The following is a 19,228-nucleotide window of genomic DNA, read 5'->3' as shown; positions in this document are numbered from 1 at the left end:
AATCTTGATATGAAGAAGCCATATCTTTCACTAGAAGCTGGCCGAAAACAAGCTGTTTATACCACTAAAATTAACGGATGCGTTCTATATAACCTCCGCTAACTTCCAAACCAGGGGGTAAATTGAAAATTGATATGTATTGTTGTCTTCCGTAGAATGTTAGTAATACATATACGTAGATCATACACGTTAAATGCCAGCAGTAAAACAAATGTAATAAACAGGCAGCGAACCGACAGCGCATGTGCGGCAAGCTATTGCAATTAGCTGGTTTGGGGAAGTTTCTTCGAGGCGTTGGAGAGCGAGTAGCTGTATGAGAGCGAGTAGCTGTATGAGAGCGAGTAGCTGTATGAGAGCGTGTAGCTGATGAGTTTCCGAAGTACACGTTGTGCATTGGCCTTCCCCATACATGCTTGGCGATGGCGGATTAACGAAATTATCTATTCTTGGTTGCTCTTTGTTGATCTTTCATTCTGCATTTCAAGGCTCGTGATGTTTGGCACATGCACGAGTCTCCGCAGGAGCACTCGACTCGGTGTATTCGCCTTTATATCTGAATGGCACTTGGCCTTTCATATGGGGTCGTCTGTCTCCTTGCCACAGGATTCTTGCAGAACACGACAAAGTCACAAAAGTGTCACTATGCCGTGTTTTTCCAGAACCCTCGCACCTCTTTCCGATGTCTCGGATACATATATCCTTGAAATGCAGAATGGAAACGCACCAAAGGCCCACCAAAATAGACAATTTCGATTATTCGCCATCGCGAATCACGCCCAAGATCAATCTAGCAGGTAGTGCACCCTCATAATCTGGGACTGCTCACCCTACCCCCTCACGACAGATCACGAATGTAATGTCCTTGGTAATTACTCAGAGACTGAAGAACCACCACCTAAAGTATAAAAAATAGATACCAATGCGTTGACATAAGTTTCCCCGGCTTATGTACAACAGCAAGGAAAATAAATTGCTAGGAAATGCAAGGATTCGTTGGAATGGTTCTCATCGTGAATGCGCCGCGGAAAGCAGGGAGCTCTTTCTCTCTCTGAGAAGGAATATTCCGGACAGCGCTCCCCGTGTCGAGGGTACACAGTCTTCGTAAGACGCCTTTGTGCTCTCTGCCACTAGGTTTGGCCGAGTTCAAGCCACCGACGAAAGGACGGCAATGAAATCTCAAGGAAAGGCTACCAATGATAAGAAATTATGGCCATCTGTAGAAAAACGTTCTCCCCGCACTCACCATGCAGACCGTTTAAAAACGTTCCCGTTCCCTGAGGGATAACCCATTAGTGCATAGCGTCCGACTCATCGGACGTGCGTCTATAATTTTACTATGGGCTCAAATTGACATGCGCTAATATAGTGATACTATATTAAGTTGACATGGATGCCAGTTTTCACCGTTCTTCTAATATTTTAGTTGACTACTTGAATGTATCCAATTGAGAAGCATTTATGTAGGATATGGCATTCGAAGAATCTCAGTCACCCGCACAGGGTAATTAAATTATTTTTATTGAAGTTTTTTCTTAATACATTGATTACTTACATCTCGTCTTTGTCCTTAAGGTTGATCTTATTCTTTTATATTTCCTCAAGTTGTTCTTTCCTGATTTTTATCTATATTACAACATTGACAGCCGTTCGATATATCGGGCGCCATGCACGGGTGTCAATTCTCGTTGCTAATTAAGCAATGGCTGCTCTTATATTTAACCAAAAATTTTTATTTTAGTACAGTTTATTTAATTTTAAAATTAGTATAAATTTATTTTACGATTGAACGCAAGCATATTGTGAGCAACTATCCATAAAAAAGATTTTTTCCTTGGCAATAAATAACTATAAACACCCAATGGCACCTCTGGAGGCGACAATGATGCAAGATTACCCTCAAATGTTACATCATATAAACTATATGAGTGGAGAAAGGGGAATCGTCTAGTTAACCTAAAATGCATTTCTTCATTTTGAAAAGGTATTGAAATATGAAAGTCGATTGGACTTTTTTTATTTTTCACAGATAAATTTTTAAATCACATTTGCATACAAATTATCATAAATTCTAGACATAAAAATGTGAACCTAGCTTTGTAGGAGGAAACTATGGCATTCCTCGGCGATAAGATAATGTCAGGATACGCTTAATCTTTTTTATATGTAATCTTTAATACATGTTTATCTGTACACTATGTGTTTCCAGACGGCTGAACGGATTGCAGCCAAAGTTTGTGAAAAGATGAATCCATTGTTCGCTCACTCCGTAGTACTACTTTTGGCTGCGTCCGACGTGTCCTCTGAATCATTTTCTCATTAGCAATTCCTGCAAGTGCGCTCAGCGCCACCTAGCATCCACTCCCCATCCTCTGCTTACTCTCCCACCCTCCGATAACATCCCCATTCACTCTGCCAATGTTTGTACATCTTCCACCTCCATTGCTGCCTTTTCTCGCAACTTCACCGTTCTAACGTTAATGGCCCACGATTATCCTTGCTATCCTATTGACGGTGCATTCCGACAAATCGTGATGAATCGCTCAGCCGCGAGTGAAAACGGAGAAATAGGAATAAAATTGCATATATTTTAACAATGAGAATAAATAACATGCTGAATTCGTTAAATTATCAAACTCGGCCATAAGCCTTTTATTGTGCACTAATATCACATTATTTAGAAAATGTGGACAGAAGAATAATTATTTCTACAAAGAATATTCAAAGGACAGGATTAATTCCATGATAATTCGGAACCATTTAGGAGATGTATATTGAGACTGGACTTTAGGGTACTTTATCCTAATCTGATAACCTGGGTGTGTCCTTTTCTACAACTGCTCTCCTTCAATATTCATTACGAAAATTCAAAAATACATTACTTGCTATGCATTCCATAGAAATATGTAGATGGCCCATTATCCCTATTGACACAATACCATCATTCATTTCTCGTTGTGCAGGTAAGAATTAACTATTAGACTCCTTAGTGCAGCTTTGCATGAGGTTTAATTGGAACATTTGTAACATTTATACAAATTATCCTGTCCGCAAGAAAATGTTGCATGCGTAAACGTGACTTATCTGAAACCACGCAACACACACAACATGAATAGTCTCTCAATTTAGAGCGAAAGTGTAGGTTGGGATTAGAACTAACAGTGAAAGACAGAGCAAACTACGCAATAATAATACATCACAATTGTACGTTTACACATGTGGTAGTCAGGGCCGCTCCTTGTAATGATGGACTTGATGCGGAATATGCATAAACAAGGCTGCTCACATGTGTGAGCATGAATGAATATCTGTCAAGATAACCACTCACTGTAAAACACTTCCAACAACTGTTGCATTGATAACGTTCATCTTCAGTGTGTGTACGAATCGGTTACTAGGTCGCATCATGGAATGAAAGAGTTGCTGCTGATGCTGCAGAAATAAATCAACACTCGGGTTTTTGTACACATGTCCAAAGCTTTTACCCACCCTGAATACCATACATTCCTCACTATAAAAGGCGCTCATACGTCAATCATACTCTAGACGCACATATCACGCGTACGAAAGCCGCAGAACCTTGATAAATAACATTCACATTCTCGGAAGCAATGAAATTCGTAAGCAATAGCATATTTTCACTGAATTAACATTTGAATGCCAAAGATACTTTTCATCAAAAATCTACCAATTAATTCTTAGACACAGCGCCACCAGAGTTTCACCATAATTACAGATAACACGCATCAAACAAAAAACGAAAATTTGTGAAAACATATATGCGCAGTTCAATCCCACTGGACAACCACACCTCTTTAGTACCAGAATTTCGCGAAACGGTAGGTTCTGTAGTTCCCATAGGTTCATACTGTACTAAGAGGCTCTATGTCCAGAGTGATATTCAAATTCGCAGCACGATTAAGGTTTCTACTCCGTGTGGTTTGGCATGTGACACTTAAGTGAACGTCTCTGAGTGAAATATTATTTTCGCGGATTCTGCATGAAAAAGGTCTCTTCTGCGTGCGTTTTGCATGGGTCCCACCACATTGCTTCCCCTGTTTAAAGAATTTTCGCACATTTTGCTTCTACTAAGGCTTTGCGACTAAGGCATCTCTCTCGAGTGTATACGAAAATGTGTCACTAAGTGGTTCTCATTCGAGAAAGACTTTTCACACTCGTGTCATGATTTAAGGCCTCTCTGTCGTATGCAAACGCATGTGAGTGTCGAGAGAACGTCTCTTTGTGAAATGCTTGCAGCAAATGCTACAAGAATAAGGTTTCTCTTTCGAGTGTGTTCGAATGTGTGAGTTGAGGTGACTTTTCTGAATGAAGGACTTGCTGCACACGTTGCAGATATACGGCTTGTCTCCCGTGTGTGTTCGAAAGTGACTCTTGAGATGACCACTCTGAGTGAAACACTTGCCGCAAATGCTACAAGAATAAGGTTTCTCTCCCGTGTGCGTATGTACATGTCTAACTAAGTAACTCTTCTTCGAGAAAGACTTTTCACACTCGTTGCAGGAAAACGGTTTCTCTCTCGCGTGTCTTTGAGTGTGTGAGGTGAGCTGACTTTTCCTAGCGAAGCACTTGCTACACAGGTTGCAGATATAAGGCTTCTCTCCGGTATGTGTTCGCAAGTGACTTTCGAGAGTACTTTTCTGAGTGAAACACTTGCGGCAAATGCTACAAGAATACGGCTTATCCCCCGTGTGAGTACGAACATGTCTAACTAAGGTGCTATTACGCGAGAAACACTTTTCACACTCGCTGCACGAAAAAGGCTTCTCTCCCGTGTGTGTTCGCAAGTGAATGTCGAGATGACATCTCTGAGTGAAAGATTTCTCGCAGATTCTGCACGAAAAAGTTTTCTCTCCCTTATGCATGCGTACATGTCTAACTAAGTTACTCTTATCTGAGAAAGACTTTTCACACACGTTGCATGAAAAAGGCCTTTCTCCTGTGTGAGTACGTGCGTGAGCGTCGAGATTGTCTTTCCTAGAGAAGGACTTGCTGCAGACCTTACACATAAAAGGCTTCTCTACTGCGTGTGTTCGCGAGTGAATGTCGAGATGACCTCTATGAGTGAAAGACTTGCTGCAAGTGCTACAAGAATACCTTTTCCCTCCTGTGTGTGTAAGTTTGTGTACGGTGAGGTCCCTTTTCTGAGTGAAGGACTCAGTGCACTCGCTGCATGAATAGGGTTTATCTTCCTCTCTCGGACCCACGTGATTGCGTACATTTCTAATGCTAGATGACTTTGAAGATAAACTTTGTGTAGTTGATTTCTCTCCTACTGTGAAACTTCTCGTCAATAGTCTTGTATTTGTCTCGTCCCCTTTTCCTCCACTGGTTTCCTTGTTGAGCACATTTTTTTTTTGCATGGGCTCTAGCATTTTCCTATCCAGCTCTTCTAAACCCTTTGAGGTGGTAGGCTCGCAAGAACTGATAAGTCCGCTTGATGGAAGTGCTTCCAGAGACACACCTACGATTGATGATTCTGCTGCAGCATCAAAATTACGAGCAACACAATGAATTTTCATGTGTTTGATAAGCTCCTTTTTGTTGTTGAACACATCTTTGCAGTTAAAACAATTATATGAATCTTCGTTTGAACTGTAACTGTTCCCTGGATTTTCGATCAAGCAATTAAGTACCTCGCTGTTGCCTCCCATGATGGTCTCACAGCCACTTCTGTAATTTCTACTTATTCTGATAAACCTAAGGTTATGTGAGGTATTTGGTGCATCACAACCACTTCTCTCCCCAACAACAGCCATTGCGGCTCCACCTCTGCTGCTTTTAATTGATTCAATGTCTTTGGTATTACATTGTCTGTCATCAGGAATTGAGCAACTTGATATCTCATAAGTTTCAGAAGCACTACATTTTTCCAAGTCTTCATCTATCAGATTTTTCTTTATCTCTTCATGGGATGTTTCAGCCTTGGAATCAATCTGTGTCACCGAAGGTGTGGGACCAATGCAGTCATCAATTGAATGATTCCTTAGATTTCCTTCTGCAAGCACATATGAAGTTGATGTTGTTTCCTCGGGCATTGCTTCGGCAGTCGGGACCCCTAGAGAAAAGTTCAAATAGCAATTAACACAGTCAGCCATGAAATTTAAGACTACATCATCTTCTATTTAAAATCCATTGAATGGATGGTAAAATGCACAAGTCAGGTGGTACAACTGCTGCCCAACTTGGACTTGAACCAAGGGACTCGATATAAATGAATGGAGGGGAAAAGAACACATATCATAAAAATGACGAGGGCAACAAGGGTGTAGTAGAACAAAAAAGACTAAATCATGGATTAAAATGATACGTATACAAATAATCAAGCACACACATACGTATCACACATATAACTTCCAATTGCAGGAAAAGAATAAAATTATACCCCTTTCAGAATTGGTCCTTTAAAAAGGGAAAAATATTTTCTGTTCAATCGAATATTTAATGATCGGTGAATATTTTCTAAATTAAAAAGGTTCCTAACAATGCCAATCACAATAAATTTTGTGGTACTACAGATGAGTATCTAGAAAAATATTTTGACTTTTTCCTGGATTAGTTTTTATAGAGGTAGTTTAAAATTCAAAGATAAATGCAATGGACAAACAGCCAAAAGAAACTCCCTTGAGTGAAATATACCCAACTGTCATCAGATAAGCAATGGTTTGGAGCGGCACCAGGGGCAGATATTCCAAGTATGGCACGCAAGCCTGAGCTCTTATTTGTGTTGGGATAGTAGCATTTCCACTCTTTTTCATTATATGCAGTTTAATCATTTCCCAAGCTTTCTTCTGCAGAAAACCACTCCCAATAACTTCAGAAGATATTTAATGAACCTTTAAAATGCCAAGAGCAATGGAAACAGAAATTTTTAATAATTAGTAAAAAAAGACCGAAGGCTGCCATCTTGTATTACGTCCTGCAGTGTAGTTTTTGCACAGAATTGGACGTCCACTACATCAACGTCAATTTAAGTTGTTGTAGGATGTAACCATATCAGATTTATTTTGGCTATCCCTTTCAGCATCAATGGCATAATCATGATGTATTTTAGAAAGAATAAGGGCTAATTTATTATTTTGGGTCAGTATGACATTATCGTCAATTCTTCTGGGAACTAAAGAGAGATGAATTCCCTGCTCTGCTTTTGCAAGGTAAAATTTCTCTCCAAAGTCATCTCTTATTTCTTTTTTTTTGCACCGACGTATAAAGACCTTTCTCTTTCAGCAATTATTTTGGCTAAGGGAAAAATAGATTTTTCCTCCCTGCTGTTCATAATATACATTGATGAACTCTGCTCCCGCATTAGCAGTATAACACGTTTTTCTGCTGACGACCCTGTCATCTATCGCGAAATTAGTGATCACTCTGACTATGAAATTCTATCATTGGACTGAAACAACGTTCATTTGTGGAGCCAAGAGAGGGGACTTGAACTTAATCTGAGAAAATACATGACGGTACATTTCTTGCTGAATTCGTGCATCTTTAACTATGCTTATGCAGCGGATGGTATTAACATAGAGGCAACATACAAAGTGAACTGCGTGGGAGAAACGATAACCTCGAACCTATTGGGGGGAACACACATAAGAAATATTTGTCGCATAGCCCTGAAGAAATTATGATTTGTCAAGCGTATTGTGGGAAGATTTTCAGATGAGAAAGTAAAAGAAAGGTGTTATTTTGCTCTCAACCGACCGCACCTCGATAATGCAACGAGCATATGGGATCCGGCGAAGAAAGACTTAATCAGCAAACCAAAAAAATACCAAGGAAGGCTGTGTGGTTCGTCAAAAAATGCTACCATTGTACAGAAAGCATTACCCAGATGTTATGTGAATTGGACTGGGAGCCACTGGAGACTCGAAGGCTGCACGCTAGGCTTAGATTTCTTGAACAGTTGAGAATGGATTTCTTTGAAAGCGACACGAAGGACAAAATATTAGAGACCCACTATATTTCCAGGTCCGATAGAAGCGATAAATTAAAAGAGTTGTTTTGCGGAACGGGTAGATACGGGAATTCCTTTTTCCCCCGAGCTGTAAGGGATTTTAATAAACGCTAGTCCTTATTCCCATAGAGCATATCCTTTTTATGTAAGAACAGCGGAAGTCCTAACACCCCCTACCACACGTCTTTCAGGAAATTATGCAGATTGAATGTAGAATTATTTGATTGATATCAAGAATTCGGCTGTTTCTCAACCATACTGATTTCATTTCTGGAGCACACCTATAAATTTAATATTATGTCAACCATATTTTTCCTCCAAGGAAGCTTCATGCCTAGTTGTCAGTAAAACCTAACAAAGCGCCATTGCTTATCCCAAGGACAAAAGGGTGAATAGGAATGCACTCATTCAAGATTTTCGCTAATTTTTCCACGAATTCAAAACGGTCCAAAAGCAAAGCTAATATTTGCCCTCATTTGACCAAGTTCCACGTTTACATTTTCAATGAACCCTGAAATTTACTTTTCATACCCAATTCTCAAACAAAATGCTCCATTCTGGCTTTTTAGGTATATAATTTTGAGGATTCGCACCGCTTTTCATCGGCATTTCTGGAAAAAAGGTGTGTGGCTACAAAGAGTAAATTTTTTCCTTTCAATAAACTAGTCTCCAAGCTTGGTTGAAGCAAGGCAGCATCCTTTTTATCGATTAGATATGACTCTTTAACCGTCAAAAATGCCAAATAGAGAAATTAAAGAAAAAATTCTTAGCCATTGGTCAGTTACATACCCAACAATTTCAGTGGAACAAAAATATTTTGTTACGGAAGACCATTAAAAACGATTCAAATGACTACGAAACAATAAGTAAATATAAAACTTCTCCCCTATCCAATTACTACTTAAAATAAAGACAACAGGAAATATGGATGGATGACTAATTCAGGTTCTTCATCCTTCAGAATCAGTCACAATAAGGCCGATTTCAGAAGAGACCACTTTCCACATTCCTACATTCTCCGCATGGCACAAGGAAATCCAGAGTTTTCTCATCTGAAAGCAGCCTGAGTTTCACGACCAGTTGACGCTGTTGATGCTGCTGTGCCGGCCGGAAATGGGCGCAGTGGAGAACACTGCATGATTTGACTGGTATGAAGGCATCGGTAGGGACATTAGATTATATTAAAGAACAGCACCGCGCCATCTGAAAGTGACCTAAGCCTTACTTGTATGCAACTATTTGAGGCCCTTAAAAGCACTCATCCATGGCTTCCATTGTTGACTTATAAGACACTGTCAAATTTTTAATAATTGCTCTAGTCACACTAAAAGTTGGCTAATTAAAAGCATTTACTTGTATATCCTCCACATTAACATCAATCCCACCAAGTATAGAGTTATTTGCAACCCGTAAGAGTACTCACCAAATGCAGACTCAAGGGCAGTAGTTGAACTCTCAAATGGGTCCCCATCCTCACTTAAGGTAGGCTGGAAGTAATCATCAAGATAATAATTATGCACGAAAAGAGATTCAGGACTTTTTTTGAAAGGATTGATTTAAACTTTTTTATACACCACATTATATCAAAATTTGGAATTCCACATAAATTTTTTCCTCACAAAATAAAAATATTTTCAACACTTCAGGGAATTAAATATTATTCCATTTTTTTCAACATGTAAACGGTCTTTGATTTATGTTCCGCCTGCATTGTGATATTATCTTCATTAGATAGCTCTGCAATGGATGTAATTTAGTTCATGTGATACCATGTAATAATTAAGGTTTCTTTGGCAACGAATTAACTGAAATTACATAATGGAAACTAGTCATCTGAATGAAAAAATGGGATAAAATCTGACACTGCATTGCAGAAAAAGATTTCCACTTAGAAAACTATGAGGGGCGTTTTTAAAGTAACTACCATTTTGACATAAAAAAACAAGTAAATTTTTTTTTTCAAAAATAATTTTCACTTATAAGGCCATACTTTACTTTTCTACATAATTCCCAATGCTATTGACGCATTTATCGTATCTTGGGACCAGCTTTTGTATGCCATTGTTAAACACGCTTGACGCCTGATTAGACAACCACTGCTTCACGGTCGTTTCCACTTCATCATCATCGGAATGGTGCTGATCCGCCAGATGCTTCCTCAAGTACATAAACAAATGTTTGCTCGGCACTAGAACGGGACTGTATGGAGGGAGGTTTAATTGTTCCCAGCCAAAAGAAGTGATAAGGTCTTCAGTGTGATTTGCTGTGTGAGGACGGGCATTATCATGGAGCAAAACGACACATGTACTCAGCATGCCACGCCCTTTGTTTTGAACAGTGCATTGCATTTTTTGTACAGTAGCACAGTACGCTGCTGCATTTATTGCGTCGCTGCAGGTCAAAAAATCGACTAGCACACACCCTTAATGGCAGGACAGCACCATTCCGATGATGACAAAGTGAAAACAACCGTGAAGCAGTGGTTTTCTAGTCGGGCGGCAAGCTTCTTTGATGATAGCATACAAAAGCTGGTCCCAAGATACGATAAATGCCTCAATAATAATGGGAATTATGTAGAAATGTGGAGTAAAGTATGGCCTTAAGGCCTGTTTACACGGTACATTAACTCGTACGGGTTAATGTCTAAATGTATGAACGCGAGAATGAACGCCAAAATGCACCGTGTAACCACTCCAAAATGTACAAATGTATGAATGCGTGAACAGAAAATAGAACCTGTTCTAATTTGGTTCATGCATTCGCACAAGTTGCGCTCGTTTCAGAGACACCTGGTGGTAGACAGTGGGAACGTCACTTTCAGCTTGCGTTGTTCTATGTGTTTTGGCTTGTGGTGTTTACGGTGATCTTTCGACAGCTAATTTATCCTGACCTCTACTCTATTCGGACTTCTCTCTCTCCAGTTTGACCCTTGCATTGTTTTTGGCCCTCTCACTCTCCCGTTTACGACTTTTGCGCGATTTGGATTACTCTTCACGGATTTTACTTTGCGGTCAGTAATGGCTTGGACCAAAGGACAAGTACAATCATTAATTTATTTGGTGAGCGAGAGGCCTTATTTGTTCGACCCGAGGAACTCTCTGTACAAGAACAAGGGGAAGAGGATGTCTGGCCTGACGGAGATAGCGCAGCAGATGAGATTCGAAAGGTAGTAATTTCATGTTAATGTCATTAAATATACTTTCCTTACATATTCTTGCTAGGTGGTTCACGTGATACCAGCTACGTTAGATTGTGTAATTCCTGTCAATTGTGCTAAGTTTTGATTGCTAAAACCATAAATAATCATACCAGCCTTCTGCGGATTTCTTTTTCGTTTTTGGGTAGACCGGGGACGACTGCCATGGACATAAAGAGAAAATGGTACTCTATTAGGACCAATTACATGGCAGAGAGAAGGAAGGTGACGACGTCCAAAAGGAGCGGCGCCGGGACGGATTCCGTAAGTTCATAAAAATTGAAACTACTGCCCATCGTTATTCTGTAGCTAGTGAATTGGTTGTTAAGTTGAAAATTATTTGATAATTTCAGGTTTATGTACCATCTCTGTACTATTACGGAGAGATGGGGTTCTTGGATGAGTACACTTCACCAAGGGGGAGCACGTCAACCTTGGATGAAGATGTTGAGGTAGGTTTATGCCAACTATTTACGTTTCCCTTTACCCTGCATGCAACCTCATCACTGACCCATTACCTAAGCATTCGATGAGTTCATTTGCAGATCAATTAGTGCAAAAAATGAATATTTAAATTTTAGTAGGAGGAGAGATTAAGTGATATATTTATAAATAAATACATTTTTACTATACATGTGCAACGAAAGTGAAAGGTCTTGATTTTGGCTGAAAAAGCTGGTATTTTTGAATGTATTTTGTTCACCAAAATCATAATAGCTATAGGTTTTTGACTCAGAAGCTCTATTTAAACTGAGGTCAGCTGTGAAGGAAGTCAATTTGTCATTTTCCTGTCCATCACAGGGGAAAATGGCATTTCGATTTCTCTTTTGTTATTTTACACCAAGAGACAGTAATAAATTCCCTTGCATTCCATAGGAATATGCTGCTGTTGAAGAGGAGATTCCGGTGGTGGAAGAAGGGGAAATTGGGGAATTGGGAGATCCATCTGCTGTGATGGACATTGTGTTTGTGGAGGATGATGCCCGTCCGGCAAGTGCTCCACCAATGGCAATGGCAGAGGCACGGGGGAGTGTGAGCCATTCCACCCCAGTGTCATCAGGCGAGGGTAGGAAGAGGAAGGCATCCACACCTGATGACGCTAATGTGTTCCTCAAGTCGGCTGCAGAGGCAATAGGTTCCCTCTCCACGAAGTTCCAGCCAAAGGATGGCGATACTAGTTTTGGGGAACTTGTTGCCTGTAAGCTGAGGGGGGTCACCGATAAAGGCAAGAAGAATAAAATAATGATCGAAATTCTGCAAGTATTCTCTGACAATAAAGAGTGAAGGTATTAAATGAGATAACTTGTTTAATTTATTTTCTTAAAGTTTCACCTTATAGTTAAATTGTATTTGAGGTAAAATAACTTTTATATTTATTTCTAATGTCCAAAGCAGATTGGGTAGGTCTGTTCCCAGTTTGTTGTGGTAGCACTAGTAAAGGGCAGTCACCTTCAGCATTCCCGGTGTATGCAGCACCATTCTTTTCACAAAGAAAATTGTGCAGCCCTACTGCTGCCAAAACTACACTTTCCACCTTCTCCGGGCTCAGGTTGATAGTAGTCAAAAAAACTCTGAAGCGGTTGCTCAATATCCCAAACGAATTTTCTACGACTCTCCTAGCCCTCATCGGCAACAAAAACGTATGGCACCTCTGCTTGCCCATGGGGTAGCCTTCTATTTGGTGGAAAGGTCAGGGTGTTGCAGGCTATAGCTTTGCACAAAGTACTCTCGCGGAATACTCCGCCATCACTCACCCTTCCATTGACTCCGACGTCAACATAAATAAATTTGCATTGAGCATCAGCGACTGCCAATAGTACAATCGAGTGGCTACCCTTATAATTAAAAAAGTGGGAGCCAGCACTGGCCGGTGGGCTAAAAGCTATATGCTTTCCATCCATGGCACCCAGACACATGGGGAAGTTCCACAGGCTGCTGAACTTCTCAGCAATATTTTCCCACTCCTGACATTTCCGAGGAACCTAAAACAGGAATGAACCAATGAAACCAACCTTCGCCTTCAATTATAATCATCAAACGTTCTTGATAATTCGTCTTCCTTATTAAATACCTGGAGATATTTTCCTTTCAAGTTGCGATAGATACTCTTGCACACCTCAGGAATGATTTTGCTAATGGTGCTATGATGAATTCTGGTTGCATACATCAACGAGCGGTAGGTTTCTCCCGTGGCTAAAAACCGTAACGTTAATGATAACCTATAAGAAAGGAGTATATTCTATTAAATAAAGTCTACCTTAAAATAAAATACAACGAGATAACACTTTCATAAACAAATAATGACCTCCATGTCCGATTGATACCTTTTTTCTGCAGATATAGACTCCCGCATTGTCGTGTCCTGCTTTTCTATGTCATTTCTGATGAGGCGTAAGATTTCGTGAAATTGCTCTTCAGACATTCGCATAAAATTGCGGAAGGCGTTCGCATCCTCGACTGCTAACTCCCGATGGACCATATGCAATAAACCGCGGCCACCTTCTCTTCTTTGGATCCACGGCCGAGTCCAAACTGATCTCCTCCTCCTCCGCACATTCTTCATTGTTCCTACTACTACCATCATTGACATCAATATTATTGCGGCTGCGGCCGCAGTCCTCTCGTCGTCAAAATCCATTATAAAAATTATAGGCACTTTTGTAAACTCGTCAACAACTGTACAAGCTGAATACGAAGGTTGCAGTGATGATTTCACCGGTTATCGCCAGATGGAACTACCGTAAACTTATAAAGGAGAAAAAGGTAATTGAATATGACATAAATAATTGCTCTTTGATTGTCTGCTTGTGGTTTGACCTTTTGAAATAAACGCGTTTTGATTGTAAACAAAAGCTATCGCACATTGCGTCACCTAAAATTGTGTGAAAACTTGTGCGTAGGCAATCACCGTGAAACCGCCCATTCATGAATTCCGTTCACGCAAATGTACATGTTTTCGTACATGAAACGGGACATGCATTCGTACATTAACCCGTACGAGTTAATGTACCGTGTAAACAGGCCTTTACAAGTGAATAAATTAATTTTGAAAAAAAAAAATTACTTGTTTTTTTATGTCAAAACGGTACTTACTTTAAAAACACCCCTCGTAAAATTTTCAGTGAAAATCATGGAGATAATGATGAACAGCTGACATTTGTAAAATATAAAGTAGAAACAAATTTTGAAAAGTGCTACATGTAAACATCAAACCTAGCATATAAACACCGGGCTACCGCTCCTACTTAAAGGGAGACCATTTCTATAGGAATATATTAGGTATATAAATGTTGAACTGCATTCCACTTTTAAAACCATTGGTTATATAACCTAATATGGGAGGAGATTTGTGGACAGCTCTCAATGAACTACAACACTACAGAGTTTGATTGAAATGTGAGACCTGATTTTCTAAATGAGCAATGAATTATCAGTCCTGGGATTTCATGTTGTAAAATAAACATTTTCATGAGGCATGATTTATTGGTCACAGGATAGTTTATAGTAAAATAAATATCATATTGATATTTGCTTCATTGGTACCAAGATTTAACATAGAAAAAATATAAGGCAAGGAAACTACAACAATTAAATACAAAATAAAGAGGAAAATATGACTTACTTTCAGATAAGAATATGTACTTGTTCCAGTTATAAGTAACTTTGAATCAAATAGGTTACACTGTCTGTAAATACTTGTGCCTCAGCCTAAATAAGATGAAAGGAATTTGAAGAAGGGTCACTATACTTCCAATAAACAGTACCACTGGGAATCCACACACTTGCGTTGCAGGAGTACGGCTCTTTGTTACTCACCACAGGGAAAAAGTTGAGCTTGGTCACTTGTAAAGCTAGAGCTTTAGATCATTTGCACCTCACCCCCTTGCAATGAAGGCAAGCAAGTAGGCCACTTGTTGAGGTACCAATAAAAGTAGCATAAACATGCCAAACACTGTTAGCTCGTGGCCAATACATGCCAACTTCCTTATGTGTGCTATTAAATGCCAACCATGTGCAGGTTAATAACAAGCATCTATGTGAGGCATTTGACACCAAAATAATGGGTAGCTTCTCACAATCACAGGTAATATATGTCATCATGTGAAAAAGAGCAAACACATGAAACACTATGGGCCACCAAGGATCCCCACGTCCCCACTGGAGGGCTAATAATGTTTAGTTTATCTGTCCCAGGATTTTATAAGGCAAGAAAACTACAATACAAATGTACAACATGAAAAGAAAAAAAAACACTTTTTTTAAGATAAGAAAACTTCTTCGAGTAATTAGCAACTTTCTATCAAATGGGTTACCTTTAAAGCTGTGTAAAAATCTAAATGTCCTAGCGTTTTCCTTGATTAACATTTCTGCCCACAATCTCCTATAACAATTCATCAAATTCCATAGCAATAATTCTATACATACATGGTCATTCTCCTCAGGAGATGGTTCCTCCTTTGCCCCGACCAGCGTCCAGTCCAGGTCTGCCACCATGGCTCCCCTGCCCTGAGCTTCCACCTTTTCGCCTTGGGAAGCAGTTAAGGTATTGGGCTGCAACATAAACCCCAATAATCATCATTAATGATTGAGATACAGAAATATTAAAACAAAACTTTTGAGAATTCATCACACGAATAAAATTAAAGTTAGTTTCAAATGGCTATAGTCTTCATACTACCCTGCAAGCTGCCTCAAGGTAATTAATGATAGGAATTTATAATATGTATTTACAATTATTTTGTTTAAACTACCGCTTTACTATATTCCTGTTACTTCTTATTTTCATCGCAAAATCCCTGCAAAAGCCACCTGATGATCCACAGGCCAATCGTTTCTGGAGATGCAGAACTCCAGATAAAATCTTATTCATAACTGTAACTTATTTTAAGAAAGAACTTTGCATGAGAATCCATAGCTCATAGGTAATAACGTACATTCATGGTTAATTAATAGGGTCAATAATGGAGGATAAATTTAGTGTACATTTTGGTTTGTAATTCAGTTTAGAGACATCAAACCTTTTGACTAATAAATTAAACTTACTCAGACAAGACATAACAGAAGGCCATTCTGAGTTAACAAAAAGAGAAATCTGTAGATAAACTCCTTATAGAACAAAGCTTGCATAGCTTCAATGGGAAAATATAAAGGTTCATTTACCCTGCATGGACAACTGATAAGTAGGGATGAGAAAATTTCGCCATCATGAATTTTGCGGATTTAGACACAAAGTGTCCTGGTAGAGGTAAGACATTACAAATTACCTCAAAGTAACTGAGGATAAGACTTTTGAACTCACGAAATGTCACAAATTGTGTCCCAAAATACGAATTTTTATTTTTTTGGAGAAAATTTTGAAACTATAATTTCAAACATAGGAACAAGTATTACATTACATAGAATGATTTCAATTCTATTAAAATTAACACAAGCACGAGTATTCCTTAGGTATGTGGACGAGTGCAGTTCCTAAGAGCATAACTAATGTTACGATACAATCCCGGGAGGATGGCATCGTGTGTTTTCGATTTGCTGCAATACTAGGCAATATATGGCAATCTCCCATCCTTACTCTGAGGGAATAACCATCTATTTGCTCTCTGAGTTGAAAAATAGAAGAGCAATGTATACAATTTTTTCTTATCAACATCACGAATGGAATGTTAAATTAGTTGAGGAATCTGGAGCATGCTGCTTGAACCGTTGTCACTCCGTGAGCATTAAAATCAGATTTCAGTGGTAAATCCAGAGTAGCCCGCTAGCCCGGTGCTAGCCTGATGAATGCACCCATGGATTGCACGTGCCTGAATACCTGCTGTTTGGATCTCTACCTTTTAGCTACGTCTGTCAAATAACTGTTTATCCAGTTGCCATTGTTAAGTATTGCTGCTGGTGTCTCAGACATTCTAGTTATTTTGACGAGTTATTGTAGTGCCGAATGAAAAATTAAGAAAAGGGACAGGGCTTTTCAGTATCAAAAGGATGGATTTTAGTGTATCGATAAAAGTATGGTTATGTTCAAATTCTGTAATTGTCAGGTAGCTTGGGAAAGGAAAGACTCGATTGAAAAACATTGGAAATCTTCGAAGCATCTAACTGCTGCAAAATTTGGTAAGTATGGAAATTCTTTAAAGTTACAAACATCAATATCTATCTGCATCAACTGCTGCCATGAATAACCAAATTGATCATCATTTTGGAAAGTGGGTAGTATGAAACTTTCTCAAAGCTGACATTCTTCTCTACAAATTGGAAAATAAGCACATGAAGTCATTTTTGAACGACAGAAATAGAAGGATCAACAACTTTCCTATTTCCACATGGTGATTTATTGAGACCGACCATGGTTTCGTTGCAGCGTAAAATTATCAAGGTCGCTGTATCGAAATCATGGTCGATCTCTAATAATTACCATGGGGAAATAGCAAAGTTGTTGATCCTTTTATTCCTGCTATTATGGATTTCCACAAAGTTACATCCGCTACTGTTAATTATTTTTGAATGAATTCGTTGAGGGCAAGTATACGAGAACAGCAGCTTTTTGTAAATTAAGTCAAAGAATTCTAATCCTTTCCATAGTCATAGGAAAACTAACATTTTATTTACTGCTGTGAATAATTTTACCTCGCTACTGGTGCTGGAGAAATTACCTACGTGTGCCAACTAAGGGCCAAATATATTCCTGATTTAAAATACAACACGAAGACTCAACTGAAGGACAAGTAGGTGATAGTTTTTTGTGATAAAACAATGGAAAAGAGAGACGAAAATGTTTTTGTGATCCACCTAAAAATTGTTGAACTTTTTGATAGTGCATTGGACATTGTAGTTGGTGACGTGTGTACTTTAAAAACTGCTAATTCAAAAACATGTTCAAGAGCAATTTTAGTCACACTGAAGAAGTATGAAATACAACTAGATAATGTAACAGCATTAGTGTCCGCCTCTGCTATCTACATAACAAAATGTTTTCATGCAATGGAGGATTTGTTGTCAGACAATGTTCTGATAATTCAGTGCTGGGCCCATTAACTCAATTTAGTACTGCATACTCTTGGGAAACATCTGCATATTTTCCATCAAGCAGTATCCAAAATGAAGAGGGCATTCCTTAACACATGAAAAAGGAAGCACCTTTATAGAAAAAATGTTTGGATACAACCTACCCCTAATCAGCAAGTGCCACTATTTCCTCAGCCATTTTTAACCATGTGCAGCTCCTGGTATGAATCTGTGGCATATCTTGCAACACATGCAAAAGGACATGGTAGGGTTTATGCACAGTGAGGACATGACAAGTGACAATGCTGGGATAATTCTATATTCTATTCTAGATGGGCAGCTAAGGGGAATTCAGCAAGCACTTGAACTCGTTGCATGAGGGAGTAATGGGAGCAATGTTATTGAACTGCTAGAGGGTTGTGGAAGGACAGTCAGTAGGGGCAAAGTGAGTGCAGTCCTGTCCAGTGCAGCTTCCCATGCTGTAACCAAGCTACTGGAGTTACAGGCTAATGATCCCACTTCACAGTTTTGTAAGTATATCAGTGTATTTGACCCGGCTGAAATAATTCAAATGATTATCACTGAAGAACTTGAGCAGAAAATTAAGAGAATAAGTTTGTGTTTCAAACTGGGTGATATTGGTGTAATGCGATGCTTCAAAGAACTGAAATATTTTGTGAAGAATCCTGTAACTGGAAAGCGAAAGGTAGATGTTACAGCACTATTGCTAGGGATGTCACTAACATTTCCAGCATTTAGTGATGCTGTGTTGAAATCAATTTGGATTTCTTGCATAAATGCCGACTGTGAACGGTTCTTTTCGACATACACAAGAGTGTTGGGTGATAAGCGTCATCATTTAGCTCAAGAGAATCTAGAACTTTTTATTGAAGTATACTTTGTAAACAAGCTGCCATGTCGTTTATTTAAATGAATTAAAATTAACAATAGTAGTGAGGAAGCAATAATGGGAGGCAATAATGGAAGTGAGGGACGCAAAAAGAAAACAGGGAGTTGTGTATGGAGAGAAGGAAGAGATAGACGTGTTGTAAAAGATTGGG

The 19,228-nt window shown here is 39.1% G+C and overlaps 1 protein-coding gene across 1 annotated transcript; it reads right to left on the bottom strand.

The window, feature by feature from the left end:
- Positions 1 to 480: 480 nt before the first annotated feature.
- On the bottom strand, positions 481 to 15,682 carry LOC124173086 (zinc finger protein 260-like). The gene is made up of 4 exons (XM_046552599.1): positions 15,591 to 15,682; positions 9,393 to 9,456; positions 4,444 to 6,073; positions 481 to 607 (listed from the first exon to the last, which is right to left on the bottom strand). The coding sequence occupies exons 1-4, from the start codon at positions 15,657 to 15,659 to the stop codon at positions 481 to 483; spliced, it is 1,890 nt and encodes a 629-aa protein (XP_046408555.1). The 5' UTR covers positions 15,660 to 15,682.
- Between the last annotated feature and the right edge of the window lie 3,546 nt (positions 15,683 to 19,228).

Source organism: Ischnura elegans, assembly GCF_921293095.1.
Source record: "Ischnura elegans chromosome 13 unlocalized genomic scaffold, ioIscEleg1.1 SUPER_13_unloc_4, whole genome shotgun sequence".
NCBI classification, from domain to species: Eukaryota; Metazoa; Arthropoda; class Insecta; order Odonata; family Coenagrionidae; genus Ischnura; species Ischnura elegans.
The sequence above is the reverse complement of the archived record's forward strand: the minus strand, read 5'-3'. Positions and strand labels throughout refer to the sequence as shown.

What these genes read in the sequence shown, in the direction of transcription:
- LOC124173086 (XM_046552599.1), bottom strand. Translation starts at nt 15,659, where the DNA reads ATGGTGGCAGACCTGGACTGGACGCTGGTCGGGGCAAAGGAGGAACCA. An exon ending in CTCCTGAGGAGAATGACCAT is followed by an intron (nt 9,457 to 15,590) that starts GTATGTATAGAA and finishes GATTACTTCCAG; the next exon opens with CCTACCTTAAGTGAGGATGG. An exon ending in TGCCCTTGAGTCTGCATTTG is followed by an intron (nt 6,074 to 9,392) that starts GTGAGTACTCTT and finishes ACTTTTCTCTAG; the next exon opens with GGGTCCCGACTGCCGAAGCA.